Source organism: Terrapene carolina, unplaced genomic scaffold (assembly GCF_002925995.2).
Source record: "Terrapene carolina triunguis isolate 2854851 unplaced genomic scaffold, T_m_triunguis-2.0 Scaffold165, whole genome shotgun sequence".
NCBI classification, from domain to species: Eukaryota; Metazoa; Chordata; order Testudines; family Emydidae; genus Terrapene; species Terrapene triunguis.
Window position 1 is genome coordinate 485,970 of NW_020664516.1, and position 22,715 is coordinate 508,684.

The 22,715-nt window shown below is 60.2% G+C and overlaps 2 protein-coding genes across 2 annotated transcripts in view; both read left to right on the forward strand.

Moving 5' to 3' along the window:
• The window catches only part of LOC112122198 (exocyst complex component 3-like protein), a 19,537-nt gene extending 3,304 nt beyond the window's left edge, over positions 1-16,233 (forward strand). Inside the window, exons 3-13 of the mRNA XM_026653828.1 lie at positions 1,060-1,279; positions 2,003-2,681; positions 2,853-2,970; positions 5,471-5,596; positions 6,620-6,720; positions 7,678-7,788; positions 8,121-8,262; positions 9,973-10,095; positions 11,382-11,537; positions 13,350-13,474; positions 16,047-16,233. Coding sequence (XP_026509613.1) covers positions 1,060-1,279; positions 2,003-2,681; positions 2,853-2,970; positions 5,471-5,596; positions 6,620-6,720; positions 7,678-7,788; positions 8,121-8,262; positions 9,973-10,095; positions 11,382-11,537; positions 13,350-13,474; positions 16,047-16,233 — 2,088 coding nt within the window. The remainder of the gene's footprint in view (positions 1-1,059; positions 1,280-2,002; positions 2,682-2,852; positions 2,971-5,470; positions 5,597-6,619; positions 6,721-7,677; positions 7,789-8,120; positions 8,263-9,972; positions 10,096-11,381; positions 11,538-13,349; positions 13,475-16,046) is intronic.
• Positions 16,234-20,495: 4,262 nt separating this feature from the next.
• Positions 20,496-22,715, forward strand: part of LOC112125319 (chymotrypsin-like protease CTRL-1) — a 15,486-nt gene continuing 13,266 nt past the window's right edge. Inside the window, exon 1 of the mRNA XM_026653817.1 lies at positions 20,496-20,612. Coding sequence (XP_026509602.1) covers positions 20,496-20,612 — 117 coding nt within the window. The remainder of the gene's footprint in view (positions 20,613-22,715) is intronic.

Below are 22,715 nucleotides of genomic sequence, written 5' to 3' on the forward strand. Positions count from 1 at the left end.
TGGAGGGTGGGGCTGGGGGAGTGAGGGGGGTCTGGAGGGGCTGTGTGTAGGGTGGGGTGAGGGGAGTAGGGGGTCTGGAGAGTCTGTGAAGGGTGGGGTTAGGGGAGTGGGGGGGGCTGGAGGGGCTTTGTAGGGTGGGGTGAGGGGATGGGAGTCTGGAGGGGTTGTGTAGGGTGGGGATAAGGGAGTAAGGGGGTCTGGAGGGGCTGTGTAGGGTGGGGTTAGGGGAGTAGGAGGGTCTGGACAGGCTGTGTAGGGTGGAGTCAGGGGAGTGGGGTGATCTGGAGGGGCTGTGTAGGGTGGGTCTAGGGGAGGGGGGTCTGGAGGGGCTGTGTAGGGTGGGGTTAGGAGAGTCAGGGGGTGTGGAGGGGCTGTGTAGGGTGGGGTCAGGGGAGAGGGTCTGGTGGGGCTGTGTAGGGTGGGGTGAGGGGAGTGGGGGAGTCTGGAGGAGCTTCTGTAGGGAGGGGTTAGGGGGCTGAGGGGGGTCAGGAGAGGGTGTGTAAGGTAGGGTTAGAGGAGTGGGGGGATCTGGAGGGGCTGTGTGTAGGGTGGGGCTGGGGGAGTGAGGGGGTCTGGAGGGGCTGTGTGTAGGATGGGGTCAGGGGAGTGGGGGGATCTGGAGGTGCTGTGTGTAGGGTGGGGCTGGGGGAGTGAGGGGGTCTGGTGGGGCTTTGTAGGGTGGGGTGAGGGGAGTGAGGGGGTCTGGAGGGGCTGTGTAGGGTGGGGTTAGGAGAGTGGGGGGTCTGGAGGGGCTGTGTAGGGTGGGGCTGGGGGAGTAGGGAGGTCTGGAGGGGCTGTGTAGGGTGGGGTGAGGGGAGGGGGGGGTCTGGAGGGGCTGTGTAGGGTAGGGTTAGGGGAGGGGTGTGTGGAGGGGCTCTGTAGGGTGGGGTGAGGGGAGGGGGGTCTGAGGGGGCTGTTTAGGGTGGGGTTAGGGGCGTGAGGGGCTCTGGAGGGGCTGTGTGTAGGGTAGGGCTGGGGGAGCGTGGTGGGGGTGGGTTGATTCTCCCCATATCTCTGGGGCTGGGCATCGCTCACCGTCCCTGCCCTGTGTGTTGCCAGTCGACCGTGCAGTCGCACCTGGAGGGGGTGAGCTCGGGGCTGGAGCAGCTGCGCTCGGCGGCAGGGGACGTGCGGAGCGTGCGCCGGGACCTCTGCGCCGTGCGATGGCACCTGCTGGGCAGTGCCGAGGGCTTCCAGAGGCTGGCGCCGCTGCGGGCTGTGGTGACGGAGCACGCGCAGTTGGCTGCCGTCGTGCGGGCGCTGCCCCAGCTCTCCTCAGGTAAGGGGCACCGAGCCAGGCCTCAGCGTGCCCTGGTGTGCGGCCCGGCTCCTGCGCGGGCACTGGGCCCGGCTGCCCTGCCGGCGTCGAGCCCCGCGGCTGGCTGAAGGAGCCAGGTCCCGGGACGCTGTCAGGGCTGGAGGGAAGGCCCAGCCGTGCTAACCGCAAGAGCAGCCAGCCCCACGAGGGCATCCCCAGCCCCGAGGCTTCCCAGGGCTCCGCAGTCACCCCACAATGGCGTAAGCCTGGCTATGCCCCGTAGCCACGTGGTCCCCAGCAGACGGACGCAGGGTCCCCATTGGCAGGGAGAGGGGCGTGGGCACAGCGGGCGCCTGCCAGGGGCACGTCCTGCTCCCACAGAGCCCCGGGCGGTCTGGGCCCTTTTGGCCAAGCACGTCCTGGGAGCGCAGCTGCCTGTCTGGCGACAGTAGGCCCCAGGCTTTCTAGCCAGGAGCTCCCTGCTCAGGGACTGCCAGTCCTGTGCCCAGCCCACCACCTGAGCAGCTGCCCAGCGTGGTGCGGGCACAGGCAGGCAGCTCACACTGCCTGTGGGGGGCCGCAGGAGGTTTCCAGGGGGCCTGCTCAGAGGGTGTCTCTCCTCCTCGCCTGCGCTGCGCGTGGGATCCCGCGTTCCCGGTGCTGGGCCCTGCTGCTGTCCGTGCAGGGCAGCCGGGCGCCGGCTCCCGTGGGGTCCAGGCTGTTGGATCTCTCCTCTCCACACAGTACACGAGCTCCTTGCCCACTCCCTCCGTCTCCTCCACGGGCAGCAGCTCCTGGAGGCCCACGCCGGGCTCATGGCGCTGGAGCGCCTGCGGGACGACATCTCCTCCCAGCTGCACGGCAGCAGCAGCCTCCCGAGGGACCAGGCCCTGGGCGTGGTGGAGTCCTTCTTCGGGGGCCTGCAGGAGCTGAGCGAGGCACTGGCCCAGCAGCTGTGGCGTGTGGTGGGCGGCGGCGTGAGGCTGGTGCAGGAGGACCCGGCCCTCTTCGTCTCTGCCGTGCGGATCATTGAGAGAGAAGAGAGTGTCGACGATGCCCTGCTGCTGGGTCCCCATGCCCACCGCTTCCCCGCCCCCGGGCGCCCCAAAGCCTGGAGGCAGCGGTTCTACCGGGTCATTCAGGAGACCGTCGCTGCTGCCCACTTCAAGGCCGCTCACGTGGAGCTGAAGGGCCCGGGACTGGGCCGGCACCTGGCCACGCTGCAGAGCGACATCCTGGCGGAGCTGCGTGTGGTGAAAGACCTGATGGTGCAGTGCTGCCCGCCTCACTACGACATCCTCAGCGTCTGCACCCGCATGTACCACCGGGGCCTCTCCGACCACCTGCAGGACATCCTCAGCAGGGACCTGGACAAGCAAGAGATCTTCATGCTCCTCAGCTGGGTTCTGCATGTGTACCAGAGGTCAGTGCCAGGCCCGGGGGGGGAGCTCGGGGTGTGTGTGAGGAGCCCTGGGCTGGCGGAGAGTGTGCGTGTCTGTGTGTGTGCGCCCACACACCCGCGGGCATGTGGAAGTCATCCATCCGCCTGGAGCACGTGGTGTTACTCACTGGCTCCTCTTGTTCCTACCCGCAGCCCGGAAATGATGGGTCACCCAGACCTTCTCCCCGAGGTGGACGTGTCAACTCTGGCCCCCCTGGTGTCGCCAGAGGTGGTGGAGCAGATGGAAAGGAAATACGTGGGGAAAGTCAAGGTGAGTGAGCTAAGGAGGATGTGCTAGCAAGCGTCCCACGCCGGGCTGGAGTTACCCATTTCGGGGAAGGGGTGGCGAGGGCCCAGCAAAACCTGAGCGTCAAGCCATGACAGTGTCTCTCTCCCCCCCCCACCCCACACACACAGCGCTGCGTGCTCTGCTGGGCCCCTCCTCCCCCGTTCATTCGCCCTCTGCCCCGTGCCAAGCTCCCTGCAGTGGCGGGGCCAGGAAGAGCCCATTCCGCTGCCCCCAGGTTCAGCTGTGTTAATATCAGTCTTAGACAGCTTTACACAAGGCTCGGGGGCTGGCACTCAGAGACCTCGGCCAGCTTAGTCCCATGGCCAACTCAGCAGTAACAACCGTTGTAACCCTTGGTTAAAGGTACAGACGAGAAGGAAAGGTGGGAAGATGGGAATAACTGTCCTTCCGGGGCAAAGAGAAGTTAGTAGGGATGGGCTGGAGCTATTGCTGCTGCTGGTAACATCCGATCCTGTTTGCGAGAAGACAAAGCAAGACACACACAAGGGGAGAGGACAGAACAGCGAAGAGAGAAAATGCAGCATCTGTCTCTGGTGCCGATTCTCACTGGTAGCCTGGCTGCTGCAGAAACACGGGCCCAGCCCAGGGGCCGATCAGCCGCTCCAAGAGCTGGCAAGCTTGTACCAGTGTCGGGCTGTGCAGGGCTTTGCTTTTACCTGCCTCGCTGGTCCCCGGCTAACAGCAGTGTTGCAAACTATACCGTGTCGGCCGGCTAAGCCAGACTCTTATTGGACAGAAGGGAAAAGGAGAGCGGTAGGGAAGAGGAAAGACAAGAGGGAAGGAAAAGGACACCTGGAGGAGGGGGGGTGACAAAGTCTCACCTCCCAGCTGGTGTTGGGGATTGATCTGGGTCCCTCCCTCTGGCCCGGTCAGGTCGGGACCTCTGGCACAATGACGTCACCATGAATCCCGGGGGCCCAGGAGGCAGCAGGGGTGGCAGCCATGATGGTGAAGCCCACTCCCTCCATTTCTTTCTGTTGCCAGCTTCCCCCAGCGTCTTTCGGAGGCCCCCAAGGGAGCAGTGGATGGAACAGCCCAGCCCCTCATTATTCTGTCCACTAATTAGGCTTCGTTTCCGACAAGCCCATTTTGGTTAATTGATTACCCGGATCTCTTGTTTACCAGGCCTGAGCACGACACGGGCCTTGAGTTCTCTGAGCCGGGTGCTTGGGTTGGGCGGCGTCAGGCTCCGGCTCGCTTTCACGCCGTTCCCCACCACCACGGGTTCTTGTGACCCTTCAGGAGGGTTCTGCCAGCTCCCACCTAAGGCAAACGTGGAGTTTCCCCAGCAGCTCTCGCTGCTGAGAGTTTTCCTCCTTAGTCTCCACCGTGGCCTCTTCCCCGGCTGCCCCCCGTGGGCACAGCCCCTCTGTCACTGCAGCCGTGCCCTGCTCCGGAACTGCTTCTGTGTCCTGCGTGCCCTGCCAGCCCACGGCCTCACTCCCCAGGCTGGAGCAACTGAGGGGGAACAGAGACAAATGCTGCTGCCCCCTGAGCTGTGCCAGCTAACGAACATGCCCCTGACCTTGCCTGCCCTGTGCCCGCTCCCTCCGCACCACGTCAGCGGGATGCCTTCCTTTCCCAGCACATGGTGGTGCTGCCTGGAGAGACAGACCTATCCACCAGCCTGAGCCGTCCTCTCATCTCTCCTGCTGTGCCCCCATCCGCTGGCTTCCCCCGTGGGCACAGGCCCCTGTGGTGAGAGATACCCTGGTGTTCCACTAGCAGGCGCTAGGGCACGCAGGGAGGCACATTGGCGAGCTCCGCCGGGTGTGGCACCGGGAGGTTCGTGCCCTTCTGCTTTGAATCCAGCCGGGTGCCCCACGGGCACTGGCACCCAGACAGCGCTGGCTGTGAGGAGAGGCCTGTGCCAGCCGCCAGCCGTCGTCTCTGGGCTCAGGCTGCTCCATGCTTCGCCTAGGGATGGCCCGGCCACCCTAGCTAGGGGTGCCAAGGCTGGGATCCCCTGGGCTGCCCTGCGCTGGCGCTCCAGGCCTGGCTCACCGCAGCCCTGCGCACCACTCCCTAGAACCGGGCAGGGGTCCAATAGCGTCGAGTGAACGGCGCAGGGAGCCGGGTCTTGGCCCCAGGCATGGGGGCTCTGCGGAGGCAGTGCCGGGAGCGTAGCTGGACGTGGATCCCGCCTGGAGCTTTTCCTCTAGCTCTGCAAACCAAGGCTTATAGGGAAGCAGATCAATTTGGGGGAGAGGGGGATGGGCCGTATCTCAGGAGCCCCGAGAGCAAATAATCCCAAATGTTCACCCTGCCTCTGAGGGGGCAGCCCAGTCTGCAGCCCCATCTCACTGCGCACGTGTGTTTGTAGAGCGGCTCGGCGTTAAACATAAGCCCCGTTGCAGTCTCAGCAGTAGGGCGGCTGTGGCCACCTCAGGGCGTTCAGAGCTCCTGCTGCAGAGCAGGGTCCCGGCCTCCCGTCTCACCTCTTCGTCCTCCCGTCGGGCAGGCCAGCGTGACTGAGTGGATGCGGCGCACGCTGGAGGTGGAGTTCAAGGAGTGGTTCCGAGAGGAGGAACCAGAAATGGATCATCTGGGCTTCTTCCAGTCTGCCCTGCCCATCATCGTCATGCAGGTGGGCAGGGGGCTGGGAGTGCCCTGTGAGGGGGTCGGGCAGGGCATTGGGGCTGGGAATGCCTTGTGAGGGGATGGGCGGGGCAGGGCAGGGGAGGTGGGAGTGCCCTGTGAGGGGGTCAGGCAGGGCATTGGGGCTGGGAATGCCCTGTGAGGGGACGGGTGGGGCAGGGCATTGGGGCTGGGAATGCCCTGTGAGGGGACGGGCGGGGCAGGGCATTGGGGCTGGGAGTGCCCTGTGAGGGGGTCGGGCAGGGCATTGAGGCTGGGAATGCCCTGTGAGGCCAGGCAGGGCGGGGCAGGGGGCTGGGAATGCCCTGTGAGGCCAGGCAGGACAGGGCATTGGGGCTGGGAATGCCCTGTGAAGGGACGGGCGGGGCAGGGCATTGGGGCTGGGAGTGCCCTGTGAGGCCAGGCAGGGCGGGGCAGGGGCCTGGCAGTGCCCTGTGAGGGGGCAGAGGAGGGCAAGGGGCCTGGCAGTGCCCTGTGAGGAGCTGGGCAGGGCACAGGGTGCTGCCCCCAGCCATGGTTCAATACCCGAGCACTCTCGGCACGTCGGGCTTTCCGCCTGCAGAGCTGTTCTGTGCCTCGGGCCCGTATCGCTAGGGGTCACCTGGAACCCTAGGGCACCTGCTCCTCCGTCCATGCTCGTGCCCTAGACCTTGCACTGGGCTGGCCTGGTTCTGGGCTCCCCGGAGGACCTGCCTTTCCCCCCTCGGGAGGTGACTCTGCCCGGAGGGTCAGTCCTGTCGCTCCTGTACTGATTGGGCTGGGGGGTCTCCCCTGCGGTAGTTGGGGTGTGCTGGGCTAGGGAGGTTGCCCTCACGGCTTCTCAGATCCCTGGAGCACCAACCTGCCCTGCCCTGCCTGGCTCTGGGACAGCACAGGAGCGAGGCCAGCCAGCCCAGAGCTGGGGGCCGAGGCGTCCAGCCTCACTGAGCAAGCAGCGCCGGAGCCCCGGCCGGGGACGTGGGGGGAGCCTACGGACAGGGCAGTGACCCCGTGTCCTGCTCTCCCTGCCCAGATGCTGGATGAGAACATCCGGGTGGCCTCCCTGGTCACGGCCTCTCTGCAGCAGAAGGTTTACGCTATGGCCATGGACGAGCTGGAGGCCTTTCTGATCAGGTCAGGGGTGTCCTTGGGGTGCCCCCCCCCGCTTCCTGAGGCCGGCCTTCCAGGGCAGGATGGCAAAGGCTGGCGGAATCCCGTGCCGCCCATCTCGGGGGGGTGGGGGGCAGGCCAGGGTACTGCCGTGTGTTGGAGCGCTGGGCCGTTCCAGGGTTGGGCACCCAGGGGCCGGGTCCCCCTTTGGATCCTGTCCTCACTGAGCACTGAGCACTCCTTTCCTGGGTACTCAGCCCACGTCCCCCCAACCTCGCGCCTGGCTCCTATGGACCCTCCCCCTGGGTATCCCTCTGCAGCCCCTCGCCCTCCATGGGCCTTACAGCCCTGGGGGTAGGACCCCACCCCCCAGCTGTCTGCTCAGGCGCTGCTCTCGTTGGCCTCCTCCTGCAGGTGCTATGTGGGGCACAGCAGGGACAGCCAGGCTGCTGCGTGGGAAGGGGTCAGGGGAGCCCTAGGTGGGCCCCATGGCGTGCCCTGCCCCCCGAATGGGTGGGTGGGGCAGGGTGAGGCTGGGAATGAGGAAACGTGACCCTCGTAGTAGCGGGATACATCCCCCAGCTCCCTGGGCTGCATCCTGCAGGGAGGCAGTTACCTGGCAACTGCTTAGCAGCGCTTGCTCCAGCTGATTCAGGATCGGGGCCCTGTGCTCCAGCCTGCCCAGCACCCGCCCCCCTGCACTGGGACGCTCCGCGCCAGGAGCTTCCAGACATCAGCACCACGGAGGCTGGAACCCCCAGGCTGAGCGCGGGCCAAGCATGCAATGCCCGACGGGCGCCAGGCTGATCTGCCCAGCCGCTGGGCTCCGTTTCACAGCCTCACCCACCCAGGGAAGCCTGGGCCTCCCAGCGGCTGCTGCCAGGGGCAGAGGGCTCCCATGGAGAGAGTCCCCGGTGCCCTCCAGCTCCAGGGCTGGTCCCCTCTCTGCCAACCCTCACGGTCCCATGTGCTGCATCCCAGGCTGCGAGAGGCCCTGGGGGACTGCGGGAAGGAGCACCAGAAGGACCGAGCCATGCCCAAGCATTACATCTCCTACCTGCTGGCCCTGCTCAACAACAACATGGCGCTGAGGTAACCTGGCAGGGCACTGGCAGCTCTTTCCCTACGACCCACTGCTTCCCCAGAGCACACGGCCCCCACACTGGGCACAGATCCCCCTCACTGCTACCCCAGAGCCCCCGCCCCCAAGGACACGAGACCCACTGACCCCCAAAGCCCCTGCACTCCCGTATTGGCTCTGACCCCTTCCCCAGAGCCCACGTCCCCACCATTAAGTCAGATTCCCGGCCCTCCACTCCCTGTTCCCCAGAGCTCCTCCCTCGCTTCCCCAGAGCCCATGCTCCCCTTCTCCCAGGCCGTCTGCCCCAGCTGTCCATCCCTCAGCTCCTTCTTTCTCCTTCCAGCTCGTCCATCTCCACTCTGCACCCCGGCAGTGCATCTCTTGCCAAGCCCGCTGAAATCCCCTCCTCCCTGAAGACTGCGCTGGACAGGACCCAGAAGAAGGCCTGCCGGCTGCTGCTGGAGGAGCTGCTGCTGGATTTGCAGGTACACATGTCCAAGAGGGGCTGCAGGGCTCCTGGAGCCGGGAATAGTGTAGGGCCAAGAACTGATTCCCTGCAGGACCCCCCTGGACACACCCCTGCTAGACAACGATTCCCTGGTTACAGCTCCATTTGGAGTTAGCCAGTTTTCAACCCGTTTAATGTGGGCCCTGTTAATGTTATATCATTCTAGTTTATTCATCAAAACGTTATGCAGTACCGCGTCAAACACCTCACAAAAGTCCAAGTATATTACGTCACCGCCATTACCTTCGTCGACCAAATGTGTAACCACATCAGCAAAAGAACTCAAGTTAGTTTTGATAGGATCTATTTTCCATAAGCCCATTAATTACATTACCCTCCTTTCATTCTCTATTGAGTCCTGTATCAGCTGCTCTATTATCTTGCCTAGGAATTGATGGCAGACTATAGCAACCCAGGTCAGCCCCTTTACCCTTTTTAAAATAGGGCCCAACTATAGCTTTCTTCCAGTCTTCTGGAACGTTCCCACGGCTCCAAACTTACAGAAAATCAACATTCATGTGCTGCCCCACAGACCCGGCTAGGCTACGCTGTGGGGAGAGGCAGTCAACCAAGACAAAAGGGATCCTTTTACATTTGTAGGGCTTTATAAGGGAAAACTCCCATCTTGTACCAGGAGCATAAATAATATAGACTATTGCAAAGACTCACTACTTCTACTACACCACAGGTTACCCACTCATTAACCTCCGTGAGCTCGTACGCGCCGTGCCGCTAGTACCAAATGCATTGTTGTCAACAAGAACAAAAGCGATTTCTTACCAATACCCTGTGTCACTTCAGAGAAGAATCAACCTTTTTTCCTCTCCTTGGCTGTAAGTCCAGCTCCGCTCTTGCTGTCCTGTTCTTTGGTCTCTTCGGCTTGAAGTGCTCTGGAGAGTCGATGTTCCTGTGGCAGGACCTCTTTCCACTGAGTTTATCCACAGGCGGGGGCTCTTCACCTCGCCGGCCCTCCCTTGTCCATTAGACCCCTTTGAACTGTATCCATCAATAGAAGTTCAAACAGTCCCTCTCTCCGTTCATGTCCTTTAGGGCCCTTGTGGGGGGGCTTCTCGTTTACTGCTTCCAGGATCGGTTTGCCTGCAGCACAGCTTCCACCACTTCCCTTTCCTTTCGTTTTCCCTTGATACTCTCTCTCCAGTGTGGCCGTCGATTTGATTTCCCTCGACGGCCCTGCTCTAATAGGGCTGCTCACGTACCCAGCTCCATTTCTTTCTGCTTCTTCCGACCTGAAACCTTTCCGCTTTTCCTTCTTTCCTCCTTCTCACGTCCCAGTTCCCTGCGTTTGTTCTCTTGGTATTTTATCACTTCCCCTCCTACCCAGGTTCCGGTTCACCCGCTAGCTCAGCATCTCAAGGCGTCTCCTTCTCGAACAGCTTTTTCCAGCTGACCCTTTGGGTGGATTCCACGCCCCCTCCCCAGCGCGAGCTGCCCTTGCCGTGGCAGTCTCTTTCCCCAGGGCAGCGTTCTGTCCTGCTGCATCGCAGCTGCTAGTGCAGGGATGAGGGTTACTACAGGCTCCTCGGCCAGCTCTTTAAAACTCTTGGATGCAAGTTATCTGGACTTGCTGTTTAACATCCCACTGAGATACTAGTGGAACGGGAGCAAGCCGATCTGCATGGGCTTGGAGCCTCCGCCTGACACCTTGTGGGTGCTGGGTATGTTTCAGCCCCTGTACGTGCAGCTGCCGTCCCGCAAGTGGCTGTCCGGGGCCCAGCTGGTGAACAGCATGTGCGAGGTGATCGACAAGTACATGAGAGACTTCTCCCACGTCAGGAACCCCGTCTTCACGGTACGGTGCTCCAGAGGCGCCGGGCGCCTCTCCTTGTAGAGCCGTTGGTGTGGCTGGCTCCCCTTGGGGGGGTGCATGCTGTGCCCTGGGAGGGGCGTGGTGCTGAGCATGCCCCCTGCACCCTGGGGAGCTCCAGGAGGCATGGTGCCTCCCCCTGGGATTGTGCCCTCTGCATTGGCCCTGTGCCCGTTGGTGGGGTGGGAGCAGGGCCAGTGGGACCCAGGGAGGCTGATGGGGGGTCAGAGCAGTTGGTTTTCAGACTGGAGCTGCCCCTCTGCGGGGGCCGGGCGAGGTAGAACATTCCCGCGTCCTGGCTACTTTCCAAGGCGCAGGTGACAGTGGAGGCAGCAGCTCTCCGCAGGCAGGAGCAGCAGTGGCACAAGGGGTGGCCCCAGAGGGATGGGCTGGAGAGCAAGCCAGCCCCGCCCCCCCACCCTCAGACCCTGCCCCACGGGGCCCAGCCACTGGCGTGGGTAATGGAGTCAGCTGGCACAGCCCGGCCACGGGCAAGGGAGCAGGGCTGGAGAGTGAGAGCAAGGAGGCTGGGGGGAGCAGGGCGGGGCCGGAGAGCGGAGTGGAGACAGCCGGGGGGAGAGGGGGCAGAGCACTGGAATAACCTGCCCCAGCTGCTCCTGCCTGGCCCCAGCAGTGCCCGGCTGCCGGAGGGCTCTCTCCCCACGCCCCCCAAATGCAGGCACGGATGCTGTCTGTAACCTTCAGGAGGCCGGCTGGGCTCCTGGCCTGTCCCGGCTGGGGGGGAAGATGGGGCTGGGGGGGGGCATATCTGTTATTGGACTAGCTTCTGGAAGTTGAGCGAGACGAGCTCTCCAGCTCCCCAGAGCTCTTCGTCGGGTCTTCAGCTTTGGGAGACAGCTCGGTTCACTGCCAGGAGACCCCCCCGGTGCTCAGCCGCCCGTTCCTGTCCCGAATCGCACCCCAGTGCTGCCGGCGCCACCCCCGGGGGTGCCCTACGCGCTCCTTCCCCCTCCTGCTGGGATCACCCTGCAGATTCTTCCCTCCCCCGTAGGCCACCCAGCCAAGCTGCCGTAGACACGTAGCCGGGCCCGCCCGCCCTCGTCACGCTCCCTCCTGCGGAGATGCCCAGGCGGCTGCGGTGCTGCCGAGCGGTGCCAGGGGCTGCCGTGGCTCCCTGCCCTGTGCTGCCACGTTGCCCGGCAGGAATCCCACTCAGTCCACGTTATTCCGCTGTTCGGCTGCTGCTGGCTACGGCTGCCCCAGGTTCCCCCTCTCCCCTTTGTGTCTCACTGTCTCCTGCCGGGGTCTAGTTCCTGCTGGCCGAGAGCGAGCACCTGGTCATGACTCACTACGTGCGGGCGCTCATGGAGAAGAAGATGGTGTGCCGGAGCGCCGAGGAGCGGAGCCAGCTCGCCACCCGGCTGCTCCAGGATGCCGCCCAGCTGCGGGAGCTTTTCCACAACCTGGTGAGGGAAGCTGCACTCCCAGAGTCGCGAGGTCAGCCCTGTGGGTCGGTACCGCCGGTGGGCGGTCATGGCGGCCGGCTGAGGGGGAGGCAGACGGAAACGTTTCAGCCACACAGCGGGCGAGGGAGAGGGAATTGTCTGCCGCCATCCCCAGTGGCAATTCATAGTCGTTCACGCTGGCAATGGGTGATCATGGGGCCAGGGAAAGCATGTGAGAACACCTCTTGCCAGGTGGATCTAGGACGGATCTAGGTGGGCAAACTACGGGCCGCAGGCTGAATCCGGCCCACCAGCCATTTTAATCCGGCCCTTGAGCTTCTGCTGGGGAGCGGGGTCTGGGGCTTGTCCCGCTCCGGCGCTCCAGCCGGGGAGCAGGGTTGGCTCCCGGAAGCAATGACATGGCCTCTCTCTGGCTCCTACGAGCTGCCCCCACCCCAAGCGCCGCCCCCGCATCTCCCATTGGCCAGGAATCGTGGCCAATGGGAGCTGCAGGGGCGGTGCCTGTGGACGGGGCAGCATGCAGAGCCGCCTGGCCGCGCCTCCACTTAGGAGCTGGAGAAGGGACATGCTGCTGCTTCCAGGAGCCACTTGAGTTAAGTGCCACCCGGAGCCTGCACCCCTGAGCCTCCCTCCCGCCCCAACCCCCTGACCCAGCCCTGATCCCCTTGCCACCCTCCAAACCCCTCAGTCCCAGCCCGGAGCACCCTCCTGCACCCCAAACCCCTCATCCTCAGCTGCACCCCCAGCCGGCGCCCTCACCCCCTCCCGCACCCCAACCCCAATTTCGTGAGCGTTCATGGCCCCCCCATACAATTTCTATTCCCAGATGTGGCCCTCGGGTCAAAAACTTTGCCCAGCCCCGATCTAGGATGTGGGAGCCCCAAGTCCCTGCTCCATTGGCTACTGAAATGTACAAAGTAACACAGCTGCAGCAGGAGAGCTTGAGACAGCCCTGCTCCAGAATATCCCATAGCCCCCTGGATAGGGCACTCCTGCAACCTGGCAGACCCCAGTTCAACCCCCTCCTGGGGGAACTGAAAGTGGCTCTCCCATGTGCTAGGGGAGCATGCTACCCCCCGGGCCTAAGCTGATACGGCCGCCTCTGGCCGCCGCCTCCTCCGGCTGTTTTGTGACGCGCGTCCTGCTTTCCTTTGCCTTTTATCAAAATGCCCGAAATCGAAACCAGTTTTTCTCGGCGGGTCGAAACGTTGCCTTTCGACATGCCTGGAACCTTTCCATCGGTTCGGTTCGGTCGAAACTCTTCGGTGACCGTGACACAGATTCACGAATCCAAACCTGCGTTGTTCGGCCGCGAACCGTTTTGCCCAGCTCAGGTTAGGCGGTGCCCCTCTCAATGCTAGGCCGAGCCAAGCGCTGGCTGCCGGAGTTTGGATCGCCCCTCTCTTAGGCCTGGGGGGGGTCAGGCGTGGGCACGTCAGCCCAGAGGGTGCTGGAGGATTCTCTGCACCTTGAGGTCTTTAAACCACGAGCTGAGGACTTCAATAGCTCAGACATAGGTCAGGGGTTTGTTACAGGAGTGGGTGGGTGAGGTTCTGTGGCCTGCGTTGTGCAGGAGGTCAGACTAGATGATCAGAATGGTCCCTTCTGACCTTAAAGTCTCTGAGTCTATGACAGACACTGAGCTGCACCTGTGGGCGTTGGGCCTGGCTGCTGAGCGTGTCTGGTGAGTTCTCTCCGGCCGGTGCTGCGGGCCAGCCTGCCGGCACAATGCTGCTCCACGGCTCCCTGGGGCGGCGCTGTGTGTCTGGCCTGCTCCTGACGCTCCTTGTGCTGGCTGGTTCCTTCCTGCAGGGCCTGGCTGAGAACGAGCAGACCCTCGAGGTGATATTCGCCCTCCAGGAGCTCATCCGCCTCCAGGACCCAGCCTTGCTCAGCCTGGAGGTCCTGGGATTTATGACGAAATACCCCGACATCAGGTAGCAAACCCAGCGCGGCGGGAAAGGCCCGTTACACGGGGGGCCATGGGGAGGTCCTGCCCTGCCAGTAGGGGGAGCTGCCTTCACACAGGCTGTCTCCCGTGTAAGCCTGAACCCGCACCCCATGGCATGCATCTGGAGCACCTCTCCAGAGGTATTCGCAATCCTGTTCATCCCCGATAGCCACGGGGCAGAGCTCTTAGGCACTGCAAGGGACGGGCCGGCTGGCGCTGGCCGCTCCACCCAGGCTCGCCTGTGGGCAGCACAGAGGAGAGAGTCACCGAATCGGAGCGGCACAGACTGGCAGAGAGCAGCCCCTGGCTCCTGGGGAGATTGTTTCCCCGCCGCTGAGCCCAGCCCAGAGCCAGGTGCCCGTTGTGCGAGGATTTTCACAAGAGTTTGGTTTTATTTCCAAATGTTGAACTTTTGGGCTCCCCGCCCCCTTTTGTTCGTTTTGGCCACGGAGCGAGATAAAGCAATGACTGGTGGCCGGGGGTGGGGGGCGGTGGATCCCACCCTCTCTTTCCTTGTGCTACGCTCTGACTCTTCCAGCGGCAAGGGCGGTTTGAAAACTCCCAGCACGGCCAAACAAAAACTGAAGGGAAAAAAAGAAAAGAAAAGACGTTTCCCTGAAGAGCCCCCACTCCTTCTTCTTTCATTCGCTTGTGCTCAGGGGCCAAAGGGCTGAAAGGAGAGAAGTGAAATGGCCAACATTCGATATTCCAAATCAGCCCAAACGAGAACATTTGGAAGAAAGAAAAAAGGGTTTTTTGCTTTTGAACAAAGTCTATTATTTAGCGACACATGCTCGAGCTTCGGTTTGTGGCTTTGCTGGCCGGGCGCGTCTCAGCCTGCCCCAGCACACCAGACGCAGAAGGAGGGATGCAGCCGCATGACTAGGGCCTGACCAATTCATGGTCCATTTTGGTAAATTTCACGGTCAGCCTTTCAAAAGGCTTGAATTTCACGGTTTGAGATATTGACATTGTAAATTTCACAGTGTTTGTAACCATGGGGGGCCCGACCCAGAAGAGGGTCACGTGGGGGGTTGCAAGGCTAGAGGGGGCGGGGGTTGCAGTATTGCCACCTTTACTTCTGTGCTGCCTTCAGAATGGGCGGCTGGAGAGCGGCGGCTGCTGGCCAGGAACCCAGCTCTGAAGGCAGCACCGTTGCCAGCAGCAGCGGAGAAGTCAGGATGGCGATACCATCCCATGCCATCCTTACTTCTGTGCTGCTGCTGGCAAAAACAACAAGGAGTCTGGTGGCACCTTAAAGACTAACAGATTTATTTGGGCATAAGCTTTCGTGGGTAAAAACCCACTTCTTCAGATGCATAGAGTGAAAGTTACAGATGCAGGCATTATATACTGACATGGAGAGCAGGGAGTTACTTCGCAAGTGGAGAACCAGTGTTGACAGGGCCAATTCAATCAGGGTGGATGTAGTCCACTCCCAATAATAGATGAGGAGGTGTCAATTCCAGGAGAGGAAAAGCTGCTTCTGTAATGAGCCAGCCACTCCCAGTCCCTATTCAAGCCCAGATTAATGGTGTTGAATTTGCAAATGAATTTTAGTTCTGCTGTTTCTCTTTGAAGTCTGTTTCTGAAGTTTTTTTGTTCAATGATAGTGACTTTTAAATCTGTAATAGAATGACTAGGGAGATTGAAGTGTTACCATTCCTGATGTCCGATTTGTGTCCATTTATTCTTTTGCGGAGGGACTGTCCGGTTTGGCCAATGTACATGGCAGAGGGGCATTGCTGGCACATGATGGCATATATAACATTAGTGGATGTGCAGGTGAATGAGCCCTTGATGGTGTGGCTGATGTGGTTGGGTCCTCTGATGGTGTCGCCAGAGTAGATATGGTGACAGAGTAGGCAACGAGGTTTGCTACAGGGATTGGTTCCTGGGTTGGTGTTTCTGTGGTGTGGTGTGTAGTTGCTGCTGGCAGACGCTCTGGCTTCTGGGCTGGGTGCCTGGCCAGCAGCCACTGCTCTCCTGCTGCCCAGCTCTGAAGGCAGCACCGAAGTAAGGGTGGCAATACCACGCCCCCCCCACAATCAGGGCCAGATTTACACCTTATGCGCCCCCAGGGATAGCATCTTCAGCGCCCCCCCCCCCCCCCACACACACACTGACCTTCGTGTTTTCCACAAAAACTGAAACTTTTAACCCACTTTTAACTTTTAGGCACCCCTAGAACGCTGGTGCCCCTAGGCATGTACCTACTGTGCCTTACTGGAAATCCGCCCTTGCCTACAGTAGCCAGATTTCACGGGGGAGACCAGATTTCATGATCCGTGACATGTTTTTCACGGCCGTGAATTTTGTAGGTCCCTGCACAGGACACCTGGAGGAAAGAGACGATGCTGTGGGGTTCTCCCCTCAGTGCAGTACCCGTCACTCCAGGCTCTGCAGCGTGCTGTCAGCCACTTCAGGGGGACCTCAGAGGTGTGTGGGCTTGAGAGGAGGTCCCGCGTGTGAGCAGCGGGGGTGAGCCCCCAGGGGCGAGGAGGTAGCAGCAGGTAAGGGGTTCGGCGTCTCAGTCTCTGCTTTCCTGTTCCCCACAGCGACGAGCACGTCTCCATCCTGCTGGATCTGCGGGGCGACGTCTCCAAGGAGGTCCGGAACGTGGTGCTGGAAATGATGGCGCAGAATCCCCAGTCCCTGCCCGAAAACTACCAGCCCATCTTCAGCAACATCCTGGTCCCGGCTCCGGAGCTTCCCTTCTGCCTTCGCAAGAGCAAGTGTGCCTGAGACATGCATGCCGCAGCCTGGCTGTCTGCAGCCTGCCCTGGCCAGCAGTGTCTCCGAACGACGGACCTCTGAGAGGCCCTGGGTGGGGCTGGGCAGAGACGCTGGGTCTCTGCTGTGTGTGAGGGGCTGTCTGGGCTCCAGAGACGGGGCAGGGAAAGCCTAGGCATCAGCCCTGCTGTGCAGGGAGGAGAGGGGAGGCTTCCACACCCATTCCCCAGTGGCCGACACCTTGGCACCTGCTTTGCTGGCGCCAGGGACCCTCAGCCCACTGATCCCCCTAGCCACGTAACCCTGGATGGGCTGAACCCAGCTGTAGGTCTGGCCTTAAACTGCTAAACCACCAGATTCAGCTCTGCCCATTCGGGTCTCCAGGCCTCTGCTCCGTGCTGCTTCCTAACTGCCCCCTCTGCTCAGCCCTCTCAGGGTATGTGCAGCCCAGAGCCTGTGGCGGGGACGGGCCAACCAAGGCAGGCAAGCGTGGCGGCATCACAGAGCTGGGGGAGCAGAAAGGGAATTTCCCCAGGATTCCTTCCCCAGGTCCAGCCACAACCGCCCCCTCCCATGCACCTGAGCGTGCCCAGGGCAGTCTGTTACCAAGCTGAGAGCAGGGCCTGACGGGTTCTAACTGGGCTGGGCAGAATTCAGTTACTGGTTGATAATTTTGACCGATAACAGTGATGTTTAAGCATTTTTTTTATTTTGATCTATTTAAATGTTCACTGCTGCAGAAAATGAGGGGGAGTCAGACAATGGAGGGGTCAGACAATAATTATTTACTGACAATGGACGTTGAGATTCCACAAGTTAAAGCTTTAATGCCGTTATAAGACAAACCATCAACATCCCATTCAGAATATACCCAGTAAAGACCCTTCGATCAAACTCAAAGAAGAACTTCAGCAGCGTTGTTCTTCCTTTGCCAATCGGTGCATTTCTGTGATTATCAAGGGAAATATTTTTCATTGGGGCGGGGGGCAGTGAAATCAACGTGTACTGACATTTACCAATTCAAATCGATTCCTTCCCGGCCTAGTTATAACACAGACAAATTCAAACTGTCTTGCAACTAAGATTGCCAACTTTGTAATATTTAAATCAGACACTCCAGCTGGAGTGCTGGAACCTCCCCTGCCCTGCCTGTTCCCTGAGGCCCCGCCCCTGCCCCACCTCTTTTCCCCAAGGTCCCACCCCCTTCACTTCTCTTCCCCCGTCGCTCACTGCTATTCCCCTGCCCGGGATCATGGGAATTGCAGTAATCCGAGCCCAGTGCAGAGGTTGGATGATCCATCCTGAACTAGGCAGTGTCCAGAATGTCGTTCTGCTACTCGCCACAGTCAGGGTAGGTGTCTCAGCAATGCGGCAGGGCAGGGGAGAGGAAAGAGCCCCACTACATGGAGTAAAAGAAGGAAGTTCTCCCCGATGGACGTGTTGGGTTTTCGTAGGGCGCTGAAATACCCTTGCCAGGAGCATAGGCGCCGACTCCGGGGGTGCTCCGGGGCTGGAGCACCCATGGGGAAAAATTAGTGGGTGCTCTGCACCCACCGGCAGCCAAGCTCCCCTTCCCCCTGGCCCCAACTCCTCCTCTGCCTCCTCCCCTGAGCACGCCACCTCCCCGCTCCTCCGCCTACCTCCCAGCTGTTTGGCGGCGTAGCAAGCTCCAGGAGGGAGGGAGGGGGGAGGAGCGGGAACATGGCCTGCTCAGGAGAGGAGGTGGGGCCGGGGCGGGGATGTGGGGAAGGAGTCAGAATAGGGCAGGGAGGGGGCAGAGTGGGGCAGGGACTTTGGGGCAGGGGTTGGAATGGGGCGGGGCAGGGGCGGGGGCAGGGGTAGAGTGGGGGTCGAGCACTCACCGGGGTGAGTAGAAGTCGGCGCCTATGGCCAGGAGGCAGGTTTTTAAACACGAGTGATGCTCGCTGGACTCCTACAGGTTTGTCGACATGTTAACTTTCTTGTGGGCCAGCTTGAGATGCTTTGCATTAAAATGCCGGGTAGCCAGGAACAACCAAAAGGCTTTGTTGCAAATCCCCCAGCGTGTTAAGGTCTGTTCTCAAACCCACGCTGAGCTCACCTGTAGCAAAGCAGCGAGCGGTGCTGCTGCGTGGGCGCCTCTATTGCTCTCGGGGCCTCCTCGCTGGATGTCGCCTCGCCACTGACATGGTCGCGCGCAGCCGGGGGCGATTCCAGCTCCTGAGGAGTTCCCGTCCCCGCGTCCCTGACTCCTGATTACTCCCCAGTCGGGCCTCGTGCTGCGCCCCGTGGGGAGATGCTGAGTTTTATAGCCCTCGGGGGAGAGCAGGTCTCCTGGGTCTGTAAGAGCGTAGCTGGCCCCTTAAATGAACCGGGGGCTCAGCTTTCCTATTCCCGTCCAGCGGCTCCCGGCTGAGCCAGGTGAGAGGCTGGGGCAGCACCTGGGGCGTATCTGAAGTCCGGCAGGAGCCAGCGGGGAGAAGGGCAGGAGTGGAGAGCTGCCAGAGGCAGAAGGCAGTTCTGGGAGAAAGCTGAAGCCAGGAGAGCAGAGCGGGGTTTGCAGGCTGGCTGGCATCCCCAAGCCAGAGAAGGCTGGCTCTATGCCGGGCAGCAGGCGCCAAGGGCCAGGGCTGAAGGAAGGGGAGCAGCAGAGGGCCTTACCCACTGATGTCTCCTTGCCACAGAGCTAGGCTCTGAGAGACAGTGGGAGAGCCGGGGGCCTGAGGACAGCTCCCCTGGAAAGAATACTCCCAGCAGCGCGGCTGTCACAGTGCCTGGCCTGGGTCACAGGTGAGAGGGCCAATCTCAGGTCAGACTGTCGAGAAACTGGGCAGACGCCCTCCCGGGGGGCATGGTCTATAATTAGATGTAACCAAACGTGCGCTCCCGGATCGCTATACTAGCTTACCATGGAGCCACAGCCAGTTCCCAGAGACACTCCAGCCTATCTCAGCACCCAGACAGACTGGACGTCTGCGATGAAAGCCCCAAATCCCCACCCCTTAGGTTCGTCCAGCCCCAGGGAGCCAGTCACTTACTCCACGTCAATGGATGCTCAGAATCTCACACCAAAGACAACGCTGACAGCCAATTTCTTTGGGGAACTAGCGAGAGATTTATTAGCTAAGAAAAAGAAAGGAAAGTTAGTCAAAGGTTAAAGCAGGTAAAATACGTTACCGGTGAATGCAAGTTTGTAAGTCCAAAATGATAGCAGGGGTGGGAAATCTGCTAGTTTTCTGTACGTCTCCCTGGGTGGCCCAAAGAGTTTTGGGGGATCTCAGTCCTTTTGTTCAAAATCTCCCCTGTCAGAATTCACCAGTCCAGAGATGGGTTAGGAGAGAGGGGCCTTTGTTCTCCCTTTTTATACCTTGACCCTTTTGGCTGGAAAAATCTTGGTTGTGTCATGGGCTCAGACAGTTCCAGGGTGTCTGTGCTTTGCCCTCAGGCCTTCATATGAATTGCAAATTTTTGCTTGCACCTTCTGCATACATCCCATTTGAGGTGTCTCCGGGAGTGACACGCAGAGGCTTCTGTTTACAGTTCCTTTGTTATTCCTGAAGAGAGAACCTATGGGCATGTCTCAGACTCACAACATGTTTGAGCTCCAGACAAATAGCACCATTTAATAACTCCACCCACAATGTCAATACACATGTTATAACAAGATACTAATACTCAGCAGATTATAACTTTCCAGTGATGCTTCACAAGGCATACTTTGTACAAAAAGTATCACAATTTTCTCAAAGTGGTGACCATATTAGTGTAGATGGTCAGTGCACCTGAGAAAAGATGGACGAGGTCGGATAAGGAGCTTGGCTGTGATGGAGGACGCTGGGGTATGGTGAGAACAAGAACTATAGGCATTGAGCTGACAGGGATTACGCTCTGGGACTTTTGTTAGACTATTTGCACAAGGTTTGTGTAATAAACTGGCCCCAGGAGGGGTATTTGTTGAAGTCAAAGCCTGAAATGGAGTCCTTTGGGTTACTCAAGAGGAAACTGAGGCAAGGGGCCACTTGTGGGGGCCGGGAGGAGGCCACTCATTACAGTGCTCATCCATCCATCAGTATCTTGGCACAGGGACACAAGAGGGATCATCTCCAGTGCTCAGGAAGGACGCAGCTGGGACACTCCAGGGAGATGTGGCTGGCCAGCAGACACGCCGAGCACAATTTGACAGCCCAGATTTGGACCTCGGTCTGCTCTGACTATGAGGAGCATGACCGTATCATTGGTAAATGTGCCACCACTGCCGTTTGTTGTGGCCACCCTGACTGAACTGCAAGGCCAGGATGTGGGCGACCCAGAGCCAGACAGAGCCACAGTGTCCCCAGACCACGTCCTTCCAGAGCTGGAGGATGAGCCTGAACCTCTGGAGACGACCCAACCCAGGGCTGATCCGAATGCCGGTAAGTATTGAAATGATGCATTGAACTACACTGGGGTGGGGATTATACCTGCCCAGGTACTGTACAGACACCATCATGTTGGTCTAACTGTTCTCTGCCTCATGGCTTTTACCCCCGCCCCTGGTGCTCAAAGGCCACGTCAGAGACTATCCAGGCTCTCCAGTCCTCCTCTTCATGGTCACATGGAAACAGAGCCAGCCCGTAACCTCGCTACGTCCTGCCCCACACACCCTGCTCCTGCTCCGCCTGGTCGGCTCCCCCACCCGCCAGAAAATGGTGCCGTCGCATAGCTTAACATGGAAGAAGAGTGTTTTAGGTACAGGCACTTTTCTTGTAAATTACCTTCACCCCTCCCCTTAGTCTTAATTTTTCATTAAACCGGCATCATAAGGCCGAGGCGAGAAAGCCAGAGCTCGAAGGCCATTGGGCTAGCAAGAGGTCGACCATGTTTCTGGAGCACAGGGCCTGCTGCGAAGCTTGCACAGCAGTGTGGTTGGTCAATCTTTTTTTTTTTTTCAGCGTTAACAAAGTTCATCTTGATGTCTGACTCTGTACTAGACACATGAGTCGCATTCGTGGGTCTGGGTCCTGGGCCCTCCCTTCTATGGGGCAGCGTCACTGACCTACCATCCACGCAGACACAATAACAGCATCAAAACAAGCGCAGGTACATCAGTGTGGGAGGGGGTCGGAGCATGGTTGTGCTTGTGCGTGTAGGTGGGTGTGGAAGTGGGTGGGTGTGTATCTGTCTGTCTGCCAAGCAGTGTGGCCAGCGCTCCCAGATGGAGTGAGTGAGCTGATTTTGGCCCCTGCAGCAGGAGCTGTCACCTCACCCGTGCCCGTCTCCTGCCCAGCAGCTGCTCCTGTCCTCAGGGCCGGCTCCAGCATTTCTGCCGCCCCCAACAAAAAAAAAAAAAAAAAAAGCCGCGATCGGCGGCGGCAGTTCAGCGGCAGGTCCTTCGCTCCTGGAGGGAGTGAGGGACCTGCCGCCCTCGAATTGCCGCAGGTGCCGCCCCTCTCCCTTGGCCGCCCCAAGCACCTGCTTGTTAAGCTGGTGCCTGGAGCTGGCCCTGCCTGTCCTCCAACCTCCAAATCAGTCCTACCCCTCCCGTTCCCCCATCAACTCTGCCCCCCCAGACCCATCTCTGCTCCTCGGGGGGCTCTTCACCCCTTCCCCAGGCGGGGGGCTGCAGCGGAGCCCCTGGCCCTATTCCCAAGCCAGGGGTTGTGGGAGGGAGAAGGGGCAGAAGCGCCGTCCTGTCCCCGTTGCTCACAGGGGGAGAAGGGGCAGCGCCACCCTTAGCTGCTCGGCTCTTTAGCTCTCCCCCCCCCCCATGAGAACAGTGTGGGCTCCTGAGGGGTGGGGAGAGAACTCTGCCTGCCTCCTGCAGCAGCCCTGATTGGCTGCTCTGCCCCAGGAAGCGGGACGGTGGGGCGGGCTGAAATCCCATCACTGCCAGGCATTGTGAGACCTGGGGATGCGGCTACAGCTCGTCCCCCGGCTTCGCCGCGATCCCAGGCTGCTCCAGGGTCGCTCCCTTGTAAAGCCAGAGGGTTAAATGTCTAGGGACCAAACCTGTGTGAAGATCAGCCCCAAATCTCTGGGGGGAAATGGAGCACATGAAGGCCCCTGCATCCCTCTGTCTGCTGGGGAAGGGGGGGCCAGGTGCAGGGCTGCACAGCTGGCAGCAAATGGGATTGCAGAGGGTGAAAAGCCACTGGCTGCACTGGAGATCAACAGGCCATTTGTCAGAGATTGCAAGGCCACCAGGGAACATTGTGCTCAGCTAGTCTGACCTCCTGTAGAGCCCAGGCCAGAGACCTGCCCCATAATCATCCCTGGAGCAGAGCTTTGAGAGAACCAGCCAGTCCTGATTTTAAAATGGAGAATCCAACACTTGGTAAATTGTTCCAATAGTTAATTACTCTCACGGTTACTAATTGACACCTTATTTCCAGTCTGAATTCATCTAGCTTCAGCTTCCAGCCCCTGGATCGTGTTAGACCTTTCTCTGCTGGACTGAAGAGCCCATTATTAAATGTTTTCCCCCCTGTAGGTACCTATTAAACACACACATCAGAAGCAGGAGTGGCAAAAGTTCC